At 36.9% G+C, this 23,737-nt stretch overlaps 1 protein-coding gene across 3 annotated transcripts; it reads left to right on the forward strand.

The window, feature by feature from the left end:
- Positions 1-705: 705 nt before the first annotated feature.
- LOC140141978 (acyl-CoA-binding domain-containing protein 5-like) lies at positions 706-23,039 on the forward strand. 3 transcript variants are annotated; one of them, XM_072163873.1, is made up of 10 exons: positions 706-778; positions 10,632-10,752; positions 12,462-12,534; positions 13,425-13,472; positions 14,685-14,847; positions 15,334-15,474; positions 16,929-17,092; positions 18,123-18,393; positions 18,902-19,113; positions 20,075-23,039. In XM_072163873.1, the coding sequence occupies exons 1-10, from the start codon at positions 715-717 to the stop codon at positions 20,264-20,266; spliced, it is 1,449 nt and encodes a 482-aa protein (XP_072019974.1). In that variant the 5' UTR covers positions 706-714; the 3' UTR covers positions 20,267-23,039. The 3 variants fall into 3 exon arrangements, with proteins under 3 accessions (XP_072019974.1, XP_072019975.1, XP_072019976.1); XM_072163874.1 differs by having other exon boundaries at positions 14,712-14,847; XM_072163875.1 differs by lacking the exon at positions 13,425-13,472 and having other exon boundaries at positions 14,712-14,847.
- Positions 23,040-23,737: the final 698 nt, after the last annotated feature.

A 23,737-nucleotide genomic window follows, 5' to 3' on the forward strand; every position in this document is an offset into this window, starting at 1 on the left:
TATTAATCTTAAAGGACAGGTTGTTCATCATAACAATCTCTTGTGGGCATATCTTCTTTAGTTTTTATGCAAATAAGCTAAACGTCCTTAATGGTCCCATATTATACCTGCAGGTAGGCCTACCCTAGGATTGATATGTTGATTGATTGATTGATTGATTGGTTGATTGATTGATTGATCGGTTGATCGGTTGATTGATTGATTGATTACAAGAATGAAAGATTGCTTGATTCATATAGGCCTACCGTACATTAGGCCTATGTTGATCGATTAATTGATTAATTGCTTCCTTGCTTGACTGATTTGTTGCTTGCCCGGGATTGCTTGCTTGCTTGATTGATGTGTTGATTGTTTGATCGATAGGCCTATATTGATTGATATGTTGATTGCTTGATGATTGGTTGATTGATTGATTGGTTGTTTGATTGATTGATTGATTGATTGATTGATTGCTTGCTTGCTTGCTTGCTTGCTTGCTTGCTTGCTTGCTTGCTTGCTTGCTTGATTGATTGATTGATTGATTGATTGATTAATTGATTGATTGATTGATTGATTGACTGCTTCAAGTTATTTTGCTTGATTGATTGATTGATTGATTTCCTGTCGGTTTCCTGCCTAGGCCTTGTAGCTGAGAGATAAGAAATCGATTTTAGGACGACGACGCCCCTTGGTGTATCGATACATGTCAGATCAAAGGTCAATCGGAAAAGCAAAATGGCGTCAGCAAAACAGAAATTCGACGCAGCTGTAACGCTGATTCAAAGCTTGCCGAAAGATGGTAAGCTTGCATACTTGTATTTACTAAGTGTATTGTTAAGAGACTAAAGGTAATTTTCTTGCTGCTTGCCAAATTTCTGGTTCATTGATTGTAGTTTTCATCCAAAAATAGCTAATGAACATGATGCAATTTAATATTATGTCAGATTTTAAGCTTACAACTTTTTACACACATGTCTGCATGTACAATATGCATGCATGTTTTTTTTTTTTTGTTTATCTTCTTCTTCTTCTTGTGTGCTTCAGCAATTGAATAGTTTCACGCTGCAGTTGTGTGTACCTGCTAAAATGACGAATATGGCAGCAGGTAGAATCGGGTGCAAAATATATGTGCGTCGTGCGATAAAAAATTATAATATTAATTAAAATAACGTTAAAAAGTGAGCTGTTGTAAACTGCTTATCCACAAAAATAGCCTGTTAAGTAAAATTTCAAAGTTTTAGGGGCCTGAGGAGCTATGTGGCATTAAATTTAAGGCCAAACGGCCGTGCTAATGGACGCGTCCGTTAGTGCAAAAAAGGCCAAACGGCCGTAGGGAAATGGCCTAACGGACGCGGTAATGACCGTGGCGCTATAACCCTATTGTGACAACGGCCATCGCAATGGACGCGTCCGTTAATTCGAAAATGGCCAAACAACCGTGCAAAAATGGTCAAACGGCCGGGCAAACGGCCGTGGGGTTGTCAAACGAAAATTCAAAATCCAGTCAATTCCGGCCACACGCCAATTCGGCCCCTGTATAAAACCTCATAGGGTTTCAATGAGAAGATGTTTATATGTTTTATTAAAGGGCGAAATGAAAGAGGATAATATAAAAAGGGGGATATGCCATAATTAAAGAAACAATATAGTCACATGTTTAATGTAATTTAAAGCATAATTTTAAGAAGTATAATAATTTGTAGAATATATTTTTATGTTTTGTTTGTTGTTGTGAAAATCTGATTTGGCATCACCCAGTGATCCACTCTGGCTTTTATGCATGTGCATAATAATAAATGGAGTATAAAAATATAATAATAATAATAATTGATAATAATAATTATTATAGAGCACTATAGGGCCTAGAAATATTTTGGTAGGCCTACTGTCCACTTGATATTAAGGTGAATAGCACATTGCCACTTTATATAAAAGCAGAATGTCGCAGTAGGTTAAATATATATGAAGAGCTTTGTTGCAAACCCCTTACATCCACTTTTTGACTTTTTGAGAAAAACAGCTTTTTTTAATTGTGCAAGTATTACTTGTTCGATTTGATTCAATTTGGGAATGGATAAAGTGTTGATGAATAGAAACTAAAAGAATAGGTTTGGTACAATTTTCAAGCCTTCCTATTTATTTTATTATTTATTTTATATCGCGCCTTCTGTGGATGTAAGGGCTTTTGCAACAAAATAAATTTACCCCTTTTCTAGGAAGCACCTTTGCAATCAAATTTGAGCCCATTTGTTTGCACTACTTTATGTAACTTGACAAATACTTTCAAAATCAAAATCAATTGAAATATCTCATTAACTTTTTTAATTATGAATTTTTCATCAAATCCGGCAAAATGACATTTTTGAGCATTTCTAAAGCTGCAGCTTTCGTTAATTACAATGATATTTTCAAACATAGTGACCCCAAAACAGTTCCTTTTGGTACGCCATGCTATGCCATGCTTTTCTGCCCATTATACATCCCGGCATGCACATTGCACATCATATTTCTTTACTGATTTCTAGCACACACCACACCTATATTATTAGCTTATATTAATGTATTAATCATACGTAATGAAAAAAGGATGTAATCTGGCTATTCTGTTTGTAAATGATTGACATTTATTTGATTTTATGCCGATGAGTATATGCTACATGCTGCAGTGCATTGTACTGCGCTGGTGCTCCTTTGTTGAAAGGGAAATCCTAGATCGGACACAATCAAAGAGCTGACTTGTTTTGGATGATTAATAGCATTTTCATGAATGCAACAGAGCACTAGCCTATGCATAATAACTTTATAATGTAATGACTATTATCATTACCAGTAAAATGAGTAGGGGCCTTAAAATGTGACATGCATATGCATGTCTTCCCAATCTAGGTATATCAAACACCCAGATTTGGAAGTTTTACTGAAGTGGTCCTTTACTGTTACTAAAAATAGGTAAGTGTTGCTTGAATTGGCGAAATTAAAAATACCATTGCTGTCCGTGTCATCATGTCAGTTGTTATTTTAACATGTTTGGATGAAACTGAGTAATGTGTCTTATTTTTCAGAAAATTAATTTAGAGGATGTCGTTTGCATGTATGATCAGGCTGGCCATACACATAATTAACGCTTGTTTAAGTTAATAATTCAATTATTATTATTATTGTTATGTTTCTTTCTTTCATCTATCACGTGTATGACTATACCTTCCTGCACAGTGCACGTCATATTTCTTTACTGATTTCTAAACAAACGTACACCACCGTCAAATACCGAGAAAGAAAACTCAAATTCGGATAAATGCGCGCAAAAGTAACATTTTCCATTTCCGCGCTCGATTCTTCAAGAAGGTGTGTTCGTGAACTTGATCGAGATGTGTGTTGTGTATGGGGGTGGGGGTGGGGTGAGGTGTGGGGTGTGTGTGTGCGGGAGTGGATGTAGAGAGAACAAATAAACAACCCAAGGTCAATGAGAACGATTATAGAACTACAGGGAAAGAAAACAAAACACGCAGCATAAAAGTAACATTTTCCATTTCGGCGCTCAATTCTTCAAAAAGGTGTGTTCGTGAACTTGAGATGTGTGTTGTGTATGGGGGTGGGGTGGGGTGGGTGTGTGTGTGGGGGGGGGGGGGGAGTGTGTGCGGGAGTGGATGTAGAGAGAACAAATAAACAACCCAAGGTCAATGAGAACGATTATAGAACTACAGGGGAAAGAAAACAAAACACCATTTTTGCGAAACAAGATATTGTGATTAGGCTAGACATGTACACGTGAAAATGGATGAAAACCATGATACAATAATAATAATGATAATAGTAACAGGCACGAAAGAAACATAGGCCTAAGTATTCTATGTCAGTTATAATTATACTAGTATTTTAGTGTCAAATAGGGGCCTATGTATAAGCCTATACTGGCCTGAACATGCAAACGACTTATTACGCCGACCCACTTTCTACGCTTCCAAATCTGGGTGTTTGATATACCTAGATATGGAAGACCTGTATAATGTGTGCTCGTTAACAGAAACGTGTTTTCAATAATTTAATTTACGGGGTGCAAATCATTGAGCAGAAACTATAGAGGAAAATAATGAGAGACACAAAGGCACGAAAGAAACATAGGGCTAAGTATTTTATGTCAATCATAATACGTATTTTAGTGTCAATTATGTATAGGCCTAAGCCTATAATTATGGCTAGCCTGAGTTGAACATGTAAACGACATAGAACCGACCCACTTTCTACGCTTCCAAATCTGGGTATTTGATATAGATATGGAAGACCTGTATAATGTGTGCTCGTTAACAGAAACGTGTTTTCAATAATTTAATTTACCGGGCGCAAATCATTGAGCAGAAACTATAGAGGAAAATAATGAGAGACACAAAAGGCACGAAAGAAACATAGGGCTAAGTATTTTATGTCAATCATAATAAGTATTTTAGTGTCAATTATGTATAATAGTCCTAAGCCTATATGGCTAGCCTGAGCTGAACATGCAAACGACATAAAGCCGACCCACTTTCCACGCTTCCAAATCTGGGTGTTTGATATAACTAGATGGAAGACCTGTATGTGTGCTCGTAGGAAAAACAACGAGCATGCACAGAAGAAAAGTGTTTTCAATAACTGAATTTATCATGTTTGGGGGGAGGCACAAATGTGATATCAGCAGAAACTATAGAAGGAAATAATGAGAGACACAAAAATCACGAATGAAAAAAAACCACGTACGGTAATAAAAAATTTTGACAATTAAGTGCCAATTATGTATAGGCCTATAGCCTATATCTAAACATGCAAACGACATAAAGCCGACCTACTTTCTATGCTTCCAAATCTGGGTTAATATACCTAGATATGGAAGACATGTAGGCCTATGTGTGCTCGTGTATATGAAAAATGAAAAAACTAGAAAAGTGTTTTTAATAATTTAATTTATCATGTTTATATGAGGCACAAATGTGATATCACCAGAAACTATAGAAGAAAATAATGAGAGAAACAATAGGCACGAATGGAAAATGCCTATATGAAACAAGTAGTATAGGATTAAGATGACTATAGACTATTATATTGACCCGTTTTTGGTCCAAGAATAGAGAAAATGTACAAAATTAAAACCCGATCTTAAATCAAGGTGTATGAAATAGATTTGGAAAAGCTGCCTACTAGGCCTATACATAATTATTATCATGATTATGTAGCTCACTGGTTTATATGGATGAAAGAAAAACAAAAAATGTGCACGAATTGAGAAAAAAACAAAGCAAAGAATAAATAGTAAGACTGATAGAATGGATGAATGAAATAAATAAATAGGCAAAATTATGGTAAGGCCTATAATAATACGGTAATCGTTAACTTTGCATGTAGTCCTAGCTACGTGAATGAAAGAAAACTAATCAAGAATGTGCACGACTAGCGACTATAAGAAAAAAAACCCAAGAAAGAATACTAAATCATAAGACTGATTGCCCGACTGATTGAATGGGTAAAATATTCCCCGTTACCCATGTGCCTGCGTGCCAGGATAATAATAATTATAGCTAAATTAGGCAAATTCTTCAAAATGGATAACACCGTGCATCATGATATATAATTTTTTTTAATATACCTATCTTTTCTGTGCAGTTGGCACCACTAATCGTTTTTCTGTTACTAGCAAAGTAGAAAATGATGTCTCTCAACTAAACAGACACAATCTTGTCAAATTTCGTTTCAGCCCAAGTCAATATAAAAATGTTAGTATAATAACTAAACTGTAAACGACTGCAAAAAAAGACTAACACGTTATAGCGCCACGGTCATTACGCGTCCGTTAGGCCATTTCCGCACGGGCCGTTTGGCTTTTTTTTTGCACTAACGGACGCGTCCATTACAACGTCCGTTACGGGGTTTTGAGTAACTTAGATACCTGGCCTGAGCTTTCGATCCTAGCAGGATCTTTATCAAAGGCAGAGTGACAAAACAACACACAAACATGCATATATATAGGGACATGGACATAAAGGAAAAGGAAATGAGCAAGACAATAGAAGACATAAGTGTTTATTGGGAAATATCAATAGGGGCAGGAAGTGGGATGTCATGAATGGAAGTAAGAGGGATAAGGATATGAATGAAGACAATGGGCTGAAAGAAATATGAAAATGAATGGCAACTACATGAACATATTACAAAATGATAGATGTAAATAGGAAATAAAAACTAAAATAATAAAGTGGAGGAAAAATATATAAAAAATAATTGAAAAAAAAAAAAAAAAAAAATGAGGGGGGGGCAAAATATTATGAGGAAGAAAAACGAGTTAGTCGTTTCCCTCTTGGATGTTGAGACCGTGTGGCTGGATGGTACGAAGGCGCTTCATCCAGAATTTCTCCCTGCTGGCACGGACGGTGTCGGGGCGGTTACCTAAAGACTCGATGCCCTGTAGGATCATGTCGGAGATGGAGTGGTTGGGGAGGTTAAAGTGATTACCAACAGGGGTGTCAAGCTTCTTGGTTTTGACAGTGGACCTGTGTCCATAAAACCGCTTCTTAAGTGCATTCTTAGTTTCTCCCACATACTGTATACCACAAACTCTGCAAGAAATGAGATATACTACATTAGATGTGGTGCAGGTGATGTTGCCCCTGATCCTGTGGGAGGAATTGTTGGAATTACTGGCAACAGAATCCCCTTCTTGGATATGGTCCCCTTCTTGGATATGGTCCTGGCAGACAACACATTTAATTAAAATAAAAGGAAGGCTGCCAGCTGGTTACGACTCATGTGCCCGGGGGGCCACTCATATATGAAAGTTGTAAGCATCACATGAAAGAAAACACGGATTTAGGGTGGTTTTGAAAAGCAAAACGAGGATCCGCGCGGATCCGTGATTAGGGTCTCGAAACACTCAAGACGGTTTGTTTAGTGACGAAGGAGCACAAATCGGCTGGGACCGAGACTAATCCTCGCTTAGTCTTAGGGTAGTTTTTAAAATTACCCAATTAACAGACATTAGTGGTGACATATTTATCAAATTATTCGAAAAGGGGTATAATCCTTCTTGTCTTCCATGAGCAACCGCGTCACATCGGGTATAATCTTCCTTCCAGGAGCAACCACTGTGCATGATTGACGGGCTATTCCATTGTTCGTAATAGGGTAGTGTATTTTAGCGGGACAATGCTGGATGGTGCACGCGCGCGTGCACGATGTGACTTTCGCCAACGACTTGGCATGTGGTTGTTGGTGTAGGGGTGTGGGGGTGTGTGTATTGGGGGAGGGGGCGTGTTGTCCGAGATGTTAGGAATTATTTAATAATAGTTATTAATATTGGAAGAACGTTTTAAACTTTAATTTAAGATAATCATACGATTTTATACTATTTTAGATTTTCAATTAATAATAAAATAATAAAATAGCATTTAAAAATTATATTAATAGGCCTATTTATTATCGCACGCAATAAAAAAAAATAAAAAAATGGCACACTTTCCAATGAAAATTTGGGAAACAAATTAATTTTAAAAAAATAAATAAATACAAATTTTCATGAAATTGAGGGCCATCAATAAACCAAAATGCACCCCGAATCTGTCGCACATCCCCGTAGTAGGCCTACCCTCCTTTCCACCCCCGTTGCTAAAACTAGACGTGTAATATAACCGCCACAAGTATTTTTTTTTACCTGTAGGCAAGCTCACCCCTATAGTCGCAATAGTTCTAGCCCAGATAGCTTTTAACTCACGCCTACTAATAACGTACTTTCATCAAGTGATGGCGCTATAAGGTTTACCACGGAAGCTGTTTGGTTTACTGTGGAAGAAGATTATACCCTATATGAATTATTCAGCACAAAAGAGTGGTTTCTGAGCAATTTTACCTACTAGATTTTTAAAAAATCGGAGCCGACTTCAACAGCGCCAATTTTAAGCTTACCGATATCACAGTACGGACACACGCAATGTGTGTCCTGTACGCAGTGCAAGGCGCATGTATACTTTCTTCTGTACTGCGCTATATTCGTGTGTGATTATCGCGGAGCCACTAGCGTTCACAGTGTTCCAGTTTGGCCAAGAAATACTTAATTTAATTATAGAGTACTTTACTATGGGTTTTCGGTCGGACAGCAGTGCAATTTTTTACACCGGAGGTTATTTATTCTGTTAATGTTGAAATTTGGATGAAAGTTATTTCAATGAGTCAACTGTATCTTTTGAGCAAGATTTGCGTATTTTGGACAGTCTACAATTTTGCTGAAGTGTAATTTTAGCAACATTTTTGATGCAATCGCCTGTCGTGATCGGCTGTGTTTACTTCTGAACTTCCATTGCTTTACACAATGTCATGCTTCAGCGAATCTGACTAGATTTTGAATGCAATGGAAGTTAAGAAGTAAACACAGCCGATCACGACAGGCGATTGCATCTAAAATTACACTTCAGCAAAATTTTAGACTGTCCAAAATAGGCAAATCTTGCTCAAAAGATACAGTTGATTCATTGATATAACTTTTATCCAAATTTCAACATTAACAGAATAAATAACTTCCAGTGCAAAAAATTGCACAGCTGACCAAAAAGCGGTAGCAAAGCACTCTAGCATCGAATGCGTAACTATCGTGTGCAAATTCGAAGCTAGAGTTCTTGAGTAATTTGAAATATGCGATATACGATTGCAGTTGGATCTAGTACAGCTGTTGACAATACATGTAAAAGCTGTTTCATTGAATTGGAATTCTTACTGTAGTACTGGTCAAGAAGCAAGAAGCAAACGGTCAGGGTGTGGTGCATGTTGTTTTGTTATTCTATGACAGTGTCTGACAGATGTGTAGACTATTTGATTAAAGCTTGTTTGTTTTCTTGTTACTCTATATGAAGCTAAGTTGCTTGAGTCCAGCGTTGGATGCAAGACATTTTTATGCGTAGCATTGATCCATTATCAGCTTGCACTACTTGATTTTTGTTACATTTGCACACTTCACTGTATACTGTATTTGGCCGTGTGTTTTGAACTCGCCACCCTTAGCGTTACATCACAAATATTACGAGTTTTTACACCAATCAAGTTTCAAATTAGAATATCTCCACAACTATCAACCCTAAACTAGCAAAAGTATACATTTTTGGAAAGCTGAAGGCAAAAGCAATTTAAATATATACACATTTCAACTCATTGTACAGGGTGACCTTGAAGTTATACAGGGTGGAATAAAAAAATTCCAAATAAAAAATGGGTCACTTAATGCATTGCTTATTACTAACTTGCTATATAAACTGAAAGTAAACAACATTGATTTGGTTAGAGGTTAGGGGGAGCCTACTGACTTTGGAAGAAAAAACTCACAGCTGTTTGGTAATCTCGGAATACAGGGTGTCCCAAAATATGTTCAATTTTTTTTTCAATTCAACATATTTTGAACTGAAACATTTTACCCCTAACCCATACAGAAAAAGTAAGTCCATATTTAGATTCCTCATCAAATTTCCTCTCAGAAAATGTTACTTTGACTATGATAGGGTAAGTAATAAAAAATTTACAGCAAATTTTAGATTTTGAAGACATCCGCATTGCTTACTACAGTGTTTAATATGAAAACGGGTAGTTTTGTACATAAAGGTTTGTATTTTATAGACTAAACCAATCATAAAGAGTTCAAAATGATTAAAACAATTAGCAGAATTAATAATCTTTCAAAAGAGCTCTTAACCATGTCTGTAGCCCATATGGATGCAAAGATATGATCAGTTGATTCAACACGCACACACAAAATCTTTATTTCCCATAGACTTTGTTCATACCGCCACCGCCTCAACAACCACCTCTGCCATTCTGAACTCAAACAACTGTAACTCCACTATCTTAGCTGATAAACAATTCTCCTTTGCAGGTCTGTTAGGGCACTCATTTAGCTACAAACTGACACCAAACACACTACAATACCTTTTGTTTAAGCAGAGATATAACAATTTGAACGAGTCTCGATTTTGAAAAGCGTAACAAAACCACCATTTTTGGGTGGCGAGTTCAAAACGCGTGGTCATTTCCTCGAATAGTCGCTCCCCCCTCAACTTTACAGGAGTCTGAGGAAGCCCAATATAACCCACATTTTACAATATTTTTATATAGGTGGCTGATTCCAGCTGAAATTGAACACATTGAAGGTGTAAATGACCAGATTTGTGACTGAATCGATTGTTGCCATTTTCCCCTAAGCTGATAGGGATTATAAATCCTTCAGTCCTCAATACTCGCACACAGCCATGATTATCCGCCATGTTTCATTATCTGAGAGAGAGGGCCGTAGGACTTTGGCTAATTGGGTGCCCTAGAAATTACATACGTACATCCATCGTGGTCCTACATGTATTGTGAGGAAGGAACAACTATAATTGAAGACCAAATTAAAGACTTTACTTTGCATCTGACCGACGTCAGGGCAAAGGCGCGACGTGATTGGTTGCTGACCCGTGCAGTACGGCATTTTTGGTCTGGTTGACAGGACGTCATAAGCAAACTAGTCTTTCTAATTCAGTCGTAAATTATAGGGCCATGATGTTTTGGGCTAGGTAATCTGGTTTTGCAATCAGAAACAGGTTCAAATTCAAATGGTCATTTTGGAACCTTTTAATTTTAAATGGGATCTATGTGATTTTATGTTTCAGGTCCATTTCAACCATCTTATGGAATGATGAAGAAGTTTTATGGCCTGTACAAACAAGCTACCTTAGGACCATGTAATGAACCCAAGCCAGCCTTCTGGGAGGCAGTCAGAAGAACAAAATGGTGAGTTAAACCCAAATCTGTCAAGGCTAACTTGGAGAGTACACCATAGAAAATTTTGTTTTTACTATCCTCTACCATGTGATAAACAACAGGCCTGTCCAATATTTTGAGTAGTGGATGCCGGCGCACTATTGATATAAAATATTGGACCTGCCTGTCATCTATCACACAGTAGAGGATAGTAAAAACACAGTTGCTGCCATCTACCATCAGTACCATGTGATACACCATGCAACACAGTTGCTGCCATCTACCATCAGTACCATGTGATACACCATGCAAAATAAAGCCAATGAAGTTCAGCGCTAAATAACAAGCTAAGCCAAAGCCACTGACTAAAGGTCCGTTCATACTAGATACTACGCTGCACTTGGGTTGTGGTGCGTTGCATTCCCAATATATATTCATGACTTTTTATTGCAACTCGTCACATTTCCAAGTTAAAATGTATTTAACGTAATTGTGATGCCGCAATGCAGTATTTTGCAGTACAATATAGTGCTGGAACAGTCAGGAACACACCGCAAAGCAATTGGAGTGTAGTATGAACGGACCTTAAGAATAGGCATTAACAGTGCTGGTGATTTGTTTGCACCAAGATAGCGTTGTACCTCCTACTTGAAGCTGTGCATACCGGTATATCCTAGTTTGACACAATATGTTCAGCAAGGCACATCCATGTACTGGTGGTTTGTTTAAATACATACATGTAAAAATGTATGAATTGGAAACAAAGCATTAAAACAGTGTTTCTAATCAGTTGCATCTGGTGGGATGGTATCTGTGGTTTTAGATGTCAGAACACTCATTTGGTAAGATGAGTGCACACATCCACCCTATTTGTAAAGATCTGCAAATTGTGCACCCTATTTTGCCCAACTGTGGAATCATGACTTATTCCTATCTAACCGATGAACTTGCACGCTTGAAACAAACCGACAAACCCACTTGAGTTTTACGAACCAACTGAGACCCAGCAAACAAGAAATGGCCTTTTATGCATTTTAACATTGTTTGCAATATGGTGGTATTGGGACTGGAAACCATGGTTGATGGGTGTACAATTTGTGTGTATATTAGCTACATGCATGTCCTCTGCAGGTCTTTACAAATGCGCAAAAACGTAGCAAATTTGATACAGTCAACTTGATTCTAATGATTCTTATTAAATGTGACGTGGTATATCGAAAGGAGACACTTTTGGGCAGGATCGTAAATGGAGAAATAGTAAAAAGTCTTGCCAGTGGGTGTTTTTTTCACAATTTGGGTTTGTTGCAAATTTGTGATGTTAATAATGTTTAAAATATTGTCTGATAGTTTCAGACCGGAATATAACTGGCATCTTGTATTTTTTTAGATCTATTTCAAGGGTAGGTCATACTCTCAACATTGTCAATAATATTTTTAAAGGCTGATATCTCAATTTCCAATTTTATAACACCAAAATGTATGAACTCAATATCTTCGCTTAGGAATGTCCGATTTCATTGGGGGAAAATGGCATTCTGGAGCAAAATATCTCTATATTTAAGATATGTAAAACAGTCAAATTGATAACCTGCCCAAAAGTGTCTCTTTTTGATATGACACATCACAAATATGCATTTGAACATTGTAAAGCTTTAGTAAAAAAAGAAGTATTAATATCAGTGCTATATAAGTTATATTTTATATACCACATGTTTTTGCTTTTTTAAAAAAAAAACCAGGGAAGCATGGAATGCATTAGGAAGTATGTCAAAGGAAGTAGCCATGAAGACCTATGTTGATGAAATGCTTAAGGTATGTTACTGTTGTATACTGTGTAGGTATCTACCAGGGATAGAATGTCAGTGAGAATCTGTGAATCTATTTTCACAAAGATTCTTGTGAACAAATTTGTGTGAATCAAACTTGATTCTTGTAAACCTTTAACTTTACACAGCAGAGATTGGATGAGAATCAATTGATTTTTACAAACAACTAAAATAGTGTAAGAATCAAGTTTGATTTTCGTATGGTGTGACTAAATTACCCCTGATCTACAATGTAACTGCCAGACAAGGATCAGTTTCGCATGTAACTTCCTTTGGTTCACACCATTTATAGTTTCAATTAGCGTTTGATAGTAGTTGATGTACAAGCTAATAGTATGTCTTTTTTAAGGCCCATTGTGCATGTTACAATGTATACCCCATTCACAAAGGCACAAAGGCTATAATACTGCCTTGCAGAATACCCCATTCACAAGGACATACTGCTGTCTTGTACAGATACATAGCGAAAGGAAGTTGTATGCCTCCAAAAAGTTATTGGGACAACTACAATTAGATTATTATTATTTTTTTTTCCTGGAAATCAGATGGTTGATTACTTGTTTAGACAAATGCAATTTTAATAATCACAAGTAAATAATTACATTTTTTCTATGCATTTCAATTTTCTGTGCATTTTAAATTAATGAAAGCCACAAGCTTAAATCTGAGCAAATTCTTCTCACTTGCATTTCATCATTCTTGACAATGCTGTCACAGAGTAGATAATAATACAAATTTTCCAGTAAATTCAACATCCAAGCTTTACATGCTTACTGTTCACGCTGCCATGCTTCATTATGGCTTGATAACCTTGCCATTTCAATATAGACATACCATTTTACAGTATTTTTTTCTTTGATTTATGTTCACCCCTAGATTATGATGGCCAATGCTAAAGCCAAAGACCTGCCCCATATGATGCAAGTGAGTTGCTTCTCTTTGTTTTACCAAACTTTAATCCAATCATATCATATGAGTGAAACATTAACATCTAATCATTACCATTTTATCAGAGTAAAATATAGTAAAATATTGAATTAAGGTGGTACTACACCCCTTGATAAATTTGTGAGTATTTTGCATTTTTCTCAAAAAATAATAACAGACTGGTAACAAAAGTTATGTATATTATAGGGGCAAGGAATCCAGTTACTAAACTGGAATTTCAGTGACTCAAGACTAGGGGTGTAAAGGTTGACCCGATTTTTGTTTTCAGATGGTTTAAAAAAGTGAAGAGCAAAAAAAAGAGGATAATTTGTCTGCTTTTTTTTCTTTAACTCTTTTTACCGCCCATGCTTCTTCTGCCGCCCCAGCCTTTTCGCTGCCGCCCTACTTTTACCTTGGATGCCCCTAAAGTCACCCCAAAAATATGCGCATGGGGAAAAGAGGACGCACATTATCTCTGTAATTGCGGATGTTGTTTTTAGCAACACAGTATAAGAACTTACATAGTCAATCCCAACTTAACTGTTCAATAGGATTTATATGTTTAAAGAGTAACAGTGGGTTTGGGCTTACAGTGGGTTAAAGGACTTGCAATGTTTTAGTAAAAATTTGATTTGAATGAACACCCCCTCTTGTAAATGCCGCCAAGTGTGGAGGTGTGTGTATATTCCAACTGGGGAGATTCACACACCCACATTCAAACTGGGGAGATTTTTTTACACAAATCTCACAGCAACCGCCATACTGTGGAGGTTGCTCTAATCAGAAAATGACAGGTGGTATACCCCCCCTCTATGGCTCAAAAACCCCATTTTTGAGCTTATCTTCAACTGTGGAGCTCCACGGTTGTTAGCAGACTCCACAGTGTGAATGTGACAAAACACACACACCTTCACAGTTGGAGGCATTTACAAACGCATAGCTGCCAACAGCATGACATTGTGTACAGTGTGTGATAAACGCCTACTTGTACGTAACATGGAAGTGAAGCAACTCGAACATGATTGGTTAGTATGTGGTTTGTAAGTATGCGTTCGTGTTGTATTATGAAATATGATCGCGGTTGGATCGTGTACAGCTGTTGGCAGCTGTGTTCATTCAATTTTACTACAGCACATAAGACATTCATGTGACCATATAGTATATCATCCCAGGCATACCATGAGCTTGTACCATGTTATTAGGAGATAGGCTTCTGCCATTCTGCTTTTTTCCCAGATTGTCGAGACTATGCCACATACCGATGAAGTAGGGAATTTCAGGCAGGTCATGGGACCATTCTTTGAGGCTATGCAAGAATCACCTAAGAAGCACAAATTAACCAATGGAGATATACCACATGAGAATGGAGAAGGTAACATGATTTGAGTAATGTCGCAAAATAAAAGTAATTAATTATGAATTCACTTCCAATGAAAATTATTTAATCCCACATGATATGTATACCTTTCTTCTTCTTCTTCTTCTTCTTCCAATATAGTAGTCCTTTGTAAACAGTGTGCTATAGTACATGTATGTGGAGTGCACTAGCCATTATCAATACACTCAGCATATTTTTCTTGAACCACTTTTCTGATCTGCCACTCGATCCAAGGAATGTGTTAATAATATGCCTGTTACACTAGAAACAGTAATTTTATGTTATAAGAAGTTTTTGAGTAACAGATTCTTGTTCATATTTTTGTAAGTGCATTCAGTGCTTCATAAAATGGCAACCCTTCAATAATTATTGGAGACCATTCATTTTGATAACAGGTTGTATGGGAATTAATCTACAATCATATATACATGTACTTCAAATGAAAATTTAAACAATACCCCATGCTATCATTGTATTCAGATGGTCTCTCAGAAGACAGTGGAAGAGGTGAAGATGATCAAGAAATGACAAGCCAGAATGTGTCGGAGGCTACACAGTTTGTCACAGTTGATGTGTCAATGGTAGCTAACAAAGAAAGCAAAGCCATTGGTCCAGCGGGAGGTAAGATTAGGATTTTAACAACTTTGATTTTAAAGATAGTCTACATGACATCAGCATTGTCCATGAACCACTTGCCATTATTGTAGCTGTAATCTCATGGATGAGGGACTAAATCTGGTTTACACTTTTATGGCATTTATTCTCCCAAAACAACTCTCATCAAATAGATATTTTCATATCGAAGTTTTCTGAAGTGATGACCCAGTTTTTAAAAACAGATCATCATACGCAGTTCTGGGCACGCACTTACACCAGTTGTGCAGTGCATCAATACACGCAGTTGAGGAACGTTGGTGTGTATTTACCGGCGTGCATGTAAAGACGCTTGCGTCCATGTGATTATTTTGCGAACATTTCTAATGCCCATTCACACAATATGAAAAGGTCTATAGGCTTGACCGGTAATCATATCAGATATCTGATCAGCGCAATATAGATGAGTTGACTTCTGACGTCAATGCCTGTCAGTATGTGCACGCATCATCACAATTTCCATTGTATTTTGCCTGGCAGTATGCGCGCGCATCATATTCTGTTCAGGGCTCGTGTTTTTAAAACTCCCGCCATATCACAATAAGACTATTGAACAGTGTAGCGGTTGCATGGGGTTCACTCAAGCATAAAGATATACCAGTCCCTTGCCTTTGTTGATAAACATTGAGGTAAACTCATCTATATGCATTTTATATAATATTTTGTCATATATGCACTGGGGTAACATAACCCCTGACCTCAAATGGTGTTATATCTTTGCTTTGAATGTGCATTTATAACATAGTATTTGCCTTCTCCTGATAATTCCCTTTGGTACGTACATAACTTACATACTGATAATGCTTATTTATTCTGACAAAAAAGTTGGAACTTGGTTATTAACATTGCATATCTGAGAAAACATTACATCAGTTCACTCTTGAAGTAATGTAATAGTTGGATTAACTACCATAGCAATAGATGAAAACAATTTTTGAATAGATCGCCCTGCACTACAAGCAGGTTGCACTCATCACCTGTGTATGTCTGCAATCATAGATTGAATACATACCGCTCTTTTCAAAGACACTTATCTTACAGAGTGATTAGCATTTCTTTGACATCTATGGTTCAATAGAGGCCGTCAGCCTTTCGCCATCTTGTGGGTACAAATGATCTGTGTGTTCATGCGTCGGACACTACGCGCAGGGCGCAGCTTGCCACGCAGCTGTTATCGCGCATCAACGCGGTGATTTTACTGTTCACGCATGGAGATCGAACGACCATCACAGCGTGTACCCACAAGATGGCGGCATATGACGTCACGCTGACGGCCTCTATACATAGGTATCGTGTGAACATTGTATTGGAAGGGTGATCTATTCAAAAATTGTATTCATCTATTGCTATGGTAATTAATCCTGTTACATCATCACAGCAACTGCGATTTCACCTCTCCACTTCTTTTCAACTTTATACAGATACTACAGATGCTACAGATGAGTCTCATCCCATCTTAATAGAACCTAATGGTACACACGACAGCTCTAGCGGAACATATGACGGCAGTAGAAGTGACAGTGAGGAAAGCGAATCTGGTAGTGAAGTCTTTCAAGATTCCATGGACCAGCCGGATTTAGACAAGGTTAGTTAATCCGTCTCACAGCCACAGAACCAAATGGTACACATAGCAGCTGTAGTGGAACATAATGGTGGCAGTACATTTTGTTACTAAAGTCAGCAAGACAGATGTCTGCATCAATTCATTCCTTGCTTGCTAATGGCATAACCTGTTGTTCATTTGCAATTCAACAACTTTTCCTATACCTTTGTACAGGAGCCAAGTGTTGTTAATCCGGGAGGAATCCACAGTCGAGTAGCGTATACGCAAACACAAGGTTACGTGTTACATGTGAGCGCGTAAAATTCGTCATGCCTGGAACTTATGCGTAAACACTCTCTATTATATTGGAGGCAGCCGCTAAATCATTACCGCTTTATTCTTTAGTTTTATAGAGAAATCACCTATCTTTTTGTAAGGTTGAGTGGCAATGACAAACGGACATTCCGAATGAAAGAATCATGTGTCAACTAGACGATCTTTAGCTTGTTTTCGTTGTTGAAAGGGATTCAATCATGTTTCACCATTGTTCATCACCGATTAACAACTCGCGTCCGGCTCGTCTGCGTGGTTTACTTCCACGCAGACGACGTGGACGCATCGTTGTTAATCGGTGATGAACAGTGGTGAAACATGATTGAATCCCTAAGTCTTGAGCCTTTGAAAGAGTCTTAAATGTGGACCAATAATTTTAAAATCACATTTTCAGTTAGAGTTTGTAAGAATTGATGAGGGCATAAGGGTCAGGCCTTAGGGTCTGACAATCAAGGAAAATGTAGGAAAATGTTGACCTATTTCTAAAACTATGTATACCCATGGTTGAACAGATTCATCAGGACCGGTAGAGTAAACTTAGTAGATAAGGTTCTTTGTGTCTGATCCAGAAATTGCATGCACTTGTGTACGTTTCAGCAACCACTATTGCCTTTATCAACACTAGATATACCCATGTGGTGACAAACAAAATCACAAGCCAGGATTGGATATTCCTGACATAATTTCCTTAAAAGCCTTAACTCATCTCTTAATGCTGCACATTGTTTATGTTTTCCAGCTACCTCCGTTAGTCGTACCATCAGAAAGACTAGGCAATGGGCCAATACTTACCTCAACACCACATAGACAAGAAATCATTACTCAGGCTGAAGTACATGAAGAATCTACTCAGAATATAACTCAACCATATCTAAGCAATGGCATACTATCAGCAGCAGCTGCTACTAAGAGAGGTGGAGGAGAGGTCACACCTGGGGGTAAAGGTCAAGCTGGCAGAGGTCAACAGAAGGATCAAGGGGGGCAGAATGAGGCTGGTGGAAGGAGAAGAGGTGAGGAAGATGTGGCTTAATAGGAAACACATCATATAAAAACAGTAATAATGAGGACACATTGGAAGCTCTTGAAACTACGAAAATTATGAAACCTAATTCAACATAATTAGCAAACATTCCCCTAATAAGCGCCTCCTACAGAATTTTTCAAGTGACAATTGTCTAAGCGCCCCTTTTTCAATTCCACTCAATTCCCTCAAATGTCTAAATCAAATTACCATCTTAACTTTCCAGCTTTGGATTTTGATGATTTGGACTTAAGTTACACATTTTTAATGATTATGCCCATATAAATTCCCAATTTTTGACAATTTTGACATTTTAATAGTTTCATAATTTAAAGATGACACAAATTAGATTTTTGTGGTCAGTCACAGACAATTGCTTTAAAACTGAGATGCTCTATGTGATAAATAAAACACATGCCAAATTGAGTATTTAAGTTTGTAGAAGTTTCCAAATAAATTATTTCTTTTACAATCTTGTATTATTGTCACTAAATCAGGATCAGGTCGTGGAAGCTCAGAGCCAGACGGTAGAGGATCCAGCTCTTCAGGTGGTGCCTCAGGGGGTGGTGGTCCTGGAAAACGTGGGGCTCCAATCGCAGCAGATGTCAGTGAACAAATATCAACAGCATTGGAAAGACTACAGAGAGATATGAATAGTGTGCTAATAAGGCTAAATACACTGGAGGCTTTGGCACTAGCAAGGCAACAGGTAATAGTCAAGAATTAGAATGGAGATGGAGGGGTGGGTGTTACAGGGGGGGTTTGTGTGACTATAGATAGATATGAATAGTGTGCTAATAAGGCTAAATACACTGGAGGCTTTGGCACTAGCAAGGCAACAGGTAAGAGTCAAGAATTAGAATGGAGAAGGAGGGGTGGGGGTTACAGGGGGGGGTTGTGTGACGATAGATAGATATGAATAGTGTGCTAATAAGGCTAAATACACTGGAAGCTTTGGCACTAGCAAGGCAACAGGTAAGAGTCAAGAATTAGAATGAAGAAGGAGGGGTGGGTGTTGCAGGGGGGGTTTGTGTGACTATAGATAGAAAAATAGTGTGCTAATAAGGCTAAATACACTGGAAGCTTTGGCACTAGCAAGGCAACAGGTAAGAGTCAAGAATTAGAATGGAGAAGGAGGGGTGGGTGTTACAGGGGGGGTTTGTGTGACTATAGATAGATAAATAGTGTGCTAATAAGGCTAAATACACTGGAAGCTTTGGCACTTGCCCCTTTATGAGACACCAAATAGCTTTAAAGTGCATAAAGTAAATTTCTTAAATCTTCAGATTTATGTGCTTTGTGTTAAGTGTATACTAGCGTGAACGCAGAAATAATGAGCAATCATACTGATCAGCAATCATTACAGCAAGATGGTTGACCATTTGTTGATGATGGTCATTGAGCATAGAAGTGGTGGAGACTTAGCCTCTTCTACATGCTTGATGATCACCATCGCTTAGCCAGAACTCTGAATTAGGCAATTTACTTTAGGACACATGAAGTATGAAACTGTGTTCAACATGTCCTTTTGCACACAGCTTGTTATGTAAACTGCTTGTCCTCAAACATTATATGCATAATATAATGGAATTAAATTAAGCTTGGATTTTCACTCATTGCGTGATTTCTTGCTGATACATCCTTTTTTGGTGTGTTTTTATCACAAACAGGCTGAACATGAAGATGACTTCCGCAGAGCTCCAGAGGGCGCAACAAGTTTATCGTCGAGACGTCGTGGCCCTTGGTGGTTATTCAAACCTCTGCCTAAAGCCAGTGTTTTCTTCCTTCTATTGTGGCCACTCATTGTGCATTGGTTACTTAAATATCTGTCACGAAGAAGGCGTCATCAGCAGCGCTTTTGATGCGCTTTGGTGCATGAAGATTGAAAGTTTAAAATGATCACATATACGGTCAATATAACGCCACAACTGCACAAATTTTGTAATTAGCCTTTAAGGATGGTGTGTGGATGGAATACACATGCATGTTCCTGGTTAATGGGCATCAACGTTGTAACGAGTCACCAAAGATTCAGTTTTGAGTCAAGTCATTTGGCCTAATTTTTAGCTCGAGTCAAGTCAAGTCAAGTCAAGTCAAGTCACTTGAATCACTGTACAAATCCAACGGGGTTGAGTCACTGAATATCACTGAAGTCAGTTGCCTCTTTCAACCTCAAGTCACAAGTCTGACTCATTACAACTCTGATAGTCTGATATAGGCATTGTATTCACAGAGGAGATATCTTACCCTTCCCAGAATCCTTTGCAGCATGATATATTTCATCATATGATACTCCCATTACTTTGTACAGGTTCCCTTTGTTTTCATTTTGAGATTAGATGAGATAAACATGGATAGTCAAGAAATAAATATATTTTGCAAGATCTTGATGTGCTCTGTTCATGAGGTACATTTTGTCACTATCGACCCATGTTGCACTAGATAGCAAATCAGTGCAAAAAATTGAAATGGGAGAAATGCATTATGGGAAGTGTAAGATATGTTCCCTGTTGTATCCTTTTGCATGTGCAATTCCAAATTGTCAAAAAGTTTTTGGAAGCATAATTGTGCCTAGTACAAGCAAGAAGCAAGTTAACTGATTTGTCAAAAAAAAAATTCATAATAAATAACAGTAAAACATGTGAAACACATTAATTTTGAATTGAGATGAATCAATTTTTTGGGCAATAAAAAGTAAAGAACATTAAATTCATCTAGATCTTGATGCTATTTTTACTCAATCCTGGATCAACATTATTTTTAATATTGTTTGACTTGCTCTGTATTTTGGTATTTTGAATTCCAGAAATATATTTGCATTTATATTGAATATTCAAAAAAGTATTCAAAAAATTAACATTACAACTTTGTCTGTGGCGTGTATATTTACCCATAATGTTGTGATGGGCAAGAATTCATTAAAAAGGCTGAAACATAAATTACTTGCTATCTTATTGGGATTTTTTTTAAACAATGTTCAAAGTTTCTGTTAGGTTTTGTTTACTGGCCAATACTTTAGCCGTAAGTTGAATTTTTAGTCTAAATTTCCTGTAAGTTACATTTGCATTTCTTTTTCAATTAAGAAATTTTTTAGTGATCTTAAACAGGATTTGGAGCTCACAGAGTTCAAATTTGTATCTTTATCAGCCAAATTTTCTTTTAAATTTCATTTTCTAGTTTCTGTAATTTTCAATATTTTAGCCAAGTAATTTTATTCATCAATGATCAAAATAATCATTACAGTTTGAGCTCTTTAAATGAAGGATTACAATAGCTTTCAAGAAACAAATATGCCAAAATTAATTTTTACGGTGCTATGCAATATGTAAATTTATGATAATTTGAATTTTGAATACTACAGAATATAATGTGTGAGATGTCCTGGTTCCTGGGTTGGTGTTCTTTGTTTCACACACACTTGTTCAAGCCAATATAATATATCTGTATGTCCTTTATGGTATTTTGAAGTAGTGCTCAATAAAAGCTGTGATATATTTGTGAATGCGGGCACAATGAGCCATTAAAGAAAGACATACTACTGACTTGTACAGGTGCACTGCAAACAAAGAACATCAACTCAGCAGCCAGGATGTCTCAAAACTACCAACTTGAGACTTTAGGCTTATTTTGTGGTAGCAGGTCACATATATGATGACAGCTGTGATGTAGTGACAAAATTTCACCACAAAGTTGCAGTTTCATTTATTTTATTTTAATTTTGCTTTGAATAAATATAACAGTAATATTGTTGTACAGGCTCTATCAAAATAATTGTTCTCCAGCAATTTTGCTGTTTTTGAATAGCTTCAAATATTAAGTATATAAATTATAAACCCTAGTCATTTTAAGTGCAAATGGTGCATTTGGAGGAAGCAGGCTGTTCAAAAACACTAAAAACAAAAACAAAAAATTGATGGCAAACAACCATTTTGATACAGTCTGTATATTTGAAATGCAAATTATGTGTTAATATTGCAATATATGTTTTGAGGACCCAATATGAGTTTTGGTGCCTTCAACATCTTGGGGACAAAATAATTATGTATTAGGTTAGCATTCTTCAGGCCCTGAGGCCAAAAACCAGTGAAAATCACTGCAGGCTTGTTGATACAGTGAAATTTTGTCACCAAAGCAGCAAGATGAACTCATGTATACATTCAATGTCTTTAAGGTTGGTTCAAAATTTGACAAAATTCATACAGCAAAGTTTTTTATGTTTACAGCATTATAATTTTTATGCGAAGTAAAATGTGTATTGTTTCATAACATTCCAATTTGTACATGTTGTGTATGGCAATTAAAAGTGACTATGTCTTGCCCAAATTGAATATATACATAAAAGATTCAACCAAATTTACAGATGGACAAGATTATAACAACTCTGCTACCAGCATATCCACATAACAACTGCTCAGTGCCAGAAGTGAGTAAGTGTAATCTTCTGGCACTGAGCAATTGAATTAATTACATGTATCTTTATTTCTTAGCAGATGCAATTTATTTTAGTGGATGATTGCTTTCTATGATATATAAAAATTGGACTTATCTATCCTATGTGATACAATAGTGGTTTGTCATGACCAAAAATCCCATCTTTCATTCTCATTATTGTTCACTGAATAAAATATTATACTCCCTTTCCAAAAATCATGATACTTGACTGCTCGATGCAGGCTGATACTGTAAACACTAAGATACCTTTATTCATTCCCAACTGACCCCTACTTGGGCCACAAATTAAACTTCAAATTGGTTATCAAGGCAGTAACAGCAATCATGCTGAACAATTCAAAAGTTCCATGGTCCAAGCTTATTAAATGTATTTTTGATGATTCTGTTACATTTACATTAGCATGCATATTTTTGTATTCTGTATTACCATTTTACGTATTATTATTATTGTGTACTTATTATTTTGTGTTGGCACTCAATGAGAGTATTTCCTACACCCTCAATCAGAATTATTTTTCACTTAATTTGCTGATGTAGCACACCAATGTAATGTGTAAATATAGAGGTGCCTGAGGTTCTGATTATTCTATACTTTGTCCAACTCGTAATTTGTGGGTTTTTTTACTGCCTGTGCTGCGTAAATTCATAAAAGTGTGCTTCATTCATGCAATAAGCTAACTTTTCAGTTGTGCACACAACTACATGTATGCCATTCTATATCAATCCACATTGTTATGAACCTGGCCTATTACAAATTGGACAAAGTATAATTAAATGAAATAGGCACCTTATTCACTGAGTAAGCATGTGAAAGTTCACATCATGCAGTGTGAAAGTCACATCATGCGATGTGAAAGTTACATGTGATGTGAAAGTCACAT

The sequence above is a fragment of the Amphiura filiformis genome, chromosome 20, assembly GCF_039555335.1.
Source record: "Amphiura filiformis chromosome 20, Afil_fr2py, whole genome shotgun sequence".
Lineage (NCBI taxonomy): Eukaryota > Metazoa > Echinodermata > Ophiuroidea > Amphilepidida > Amphiuridae > Amphiura > Amphiura filiformis.

Bases quoted from the DNA above. Each gene is read 5' to 3' on its own strand.
- LOC140141978 (XM_072163873.1), top strand. From the start codon at position 715: ATGGCGTCAGCAAAACAGAAATTCGACGCAGCTGTAACGCTGATTCAA. The intron at 14,848-15,333 runs GTAACATGATTT...CATTGTATTCAG, and splicing joins ACCACATGAGAATGGAGAAG to ATGGTCTCTCAGAAGACAGT. The intron at 19,114-20,074 runs GTAATAGTCAAG...TATCACAAACAG, and splicing joins TGGCACTAGCAAGGCAACAG to GCTGAACATGAAGATGACTT.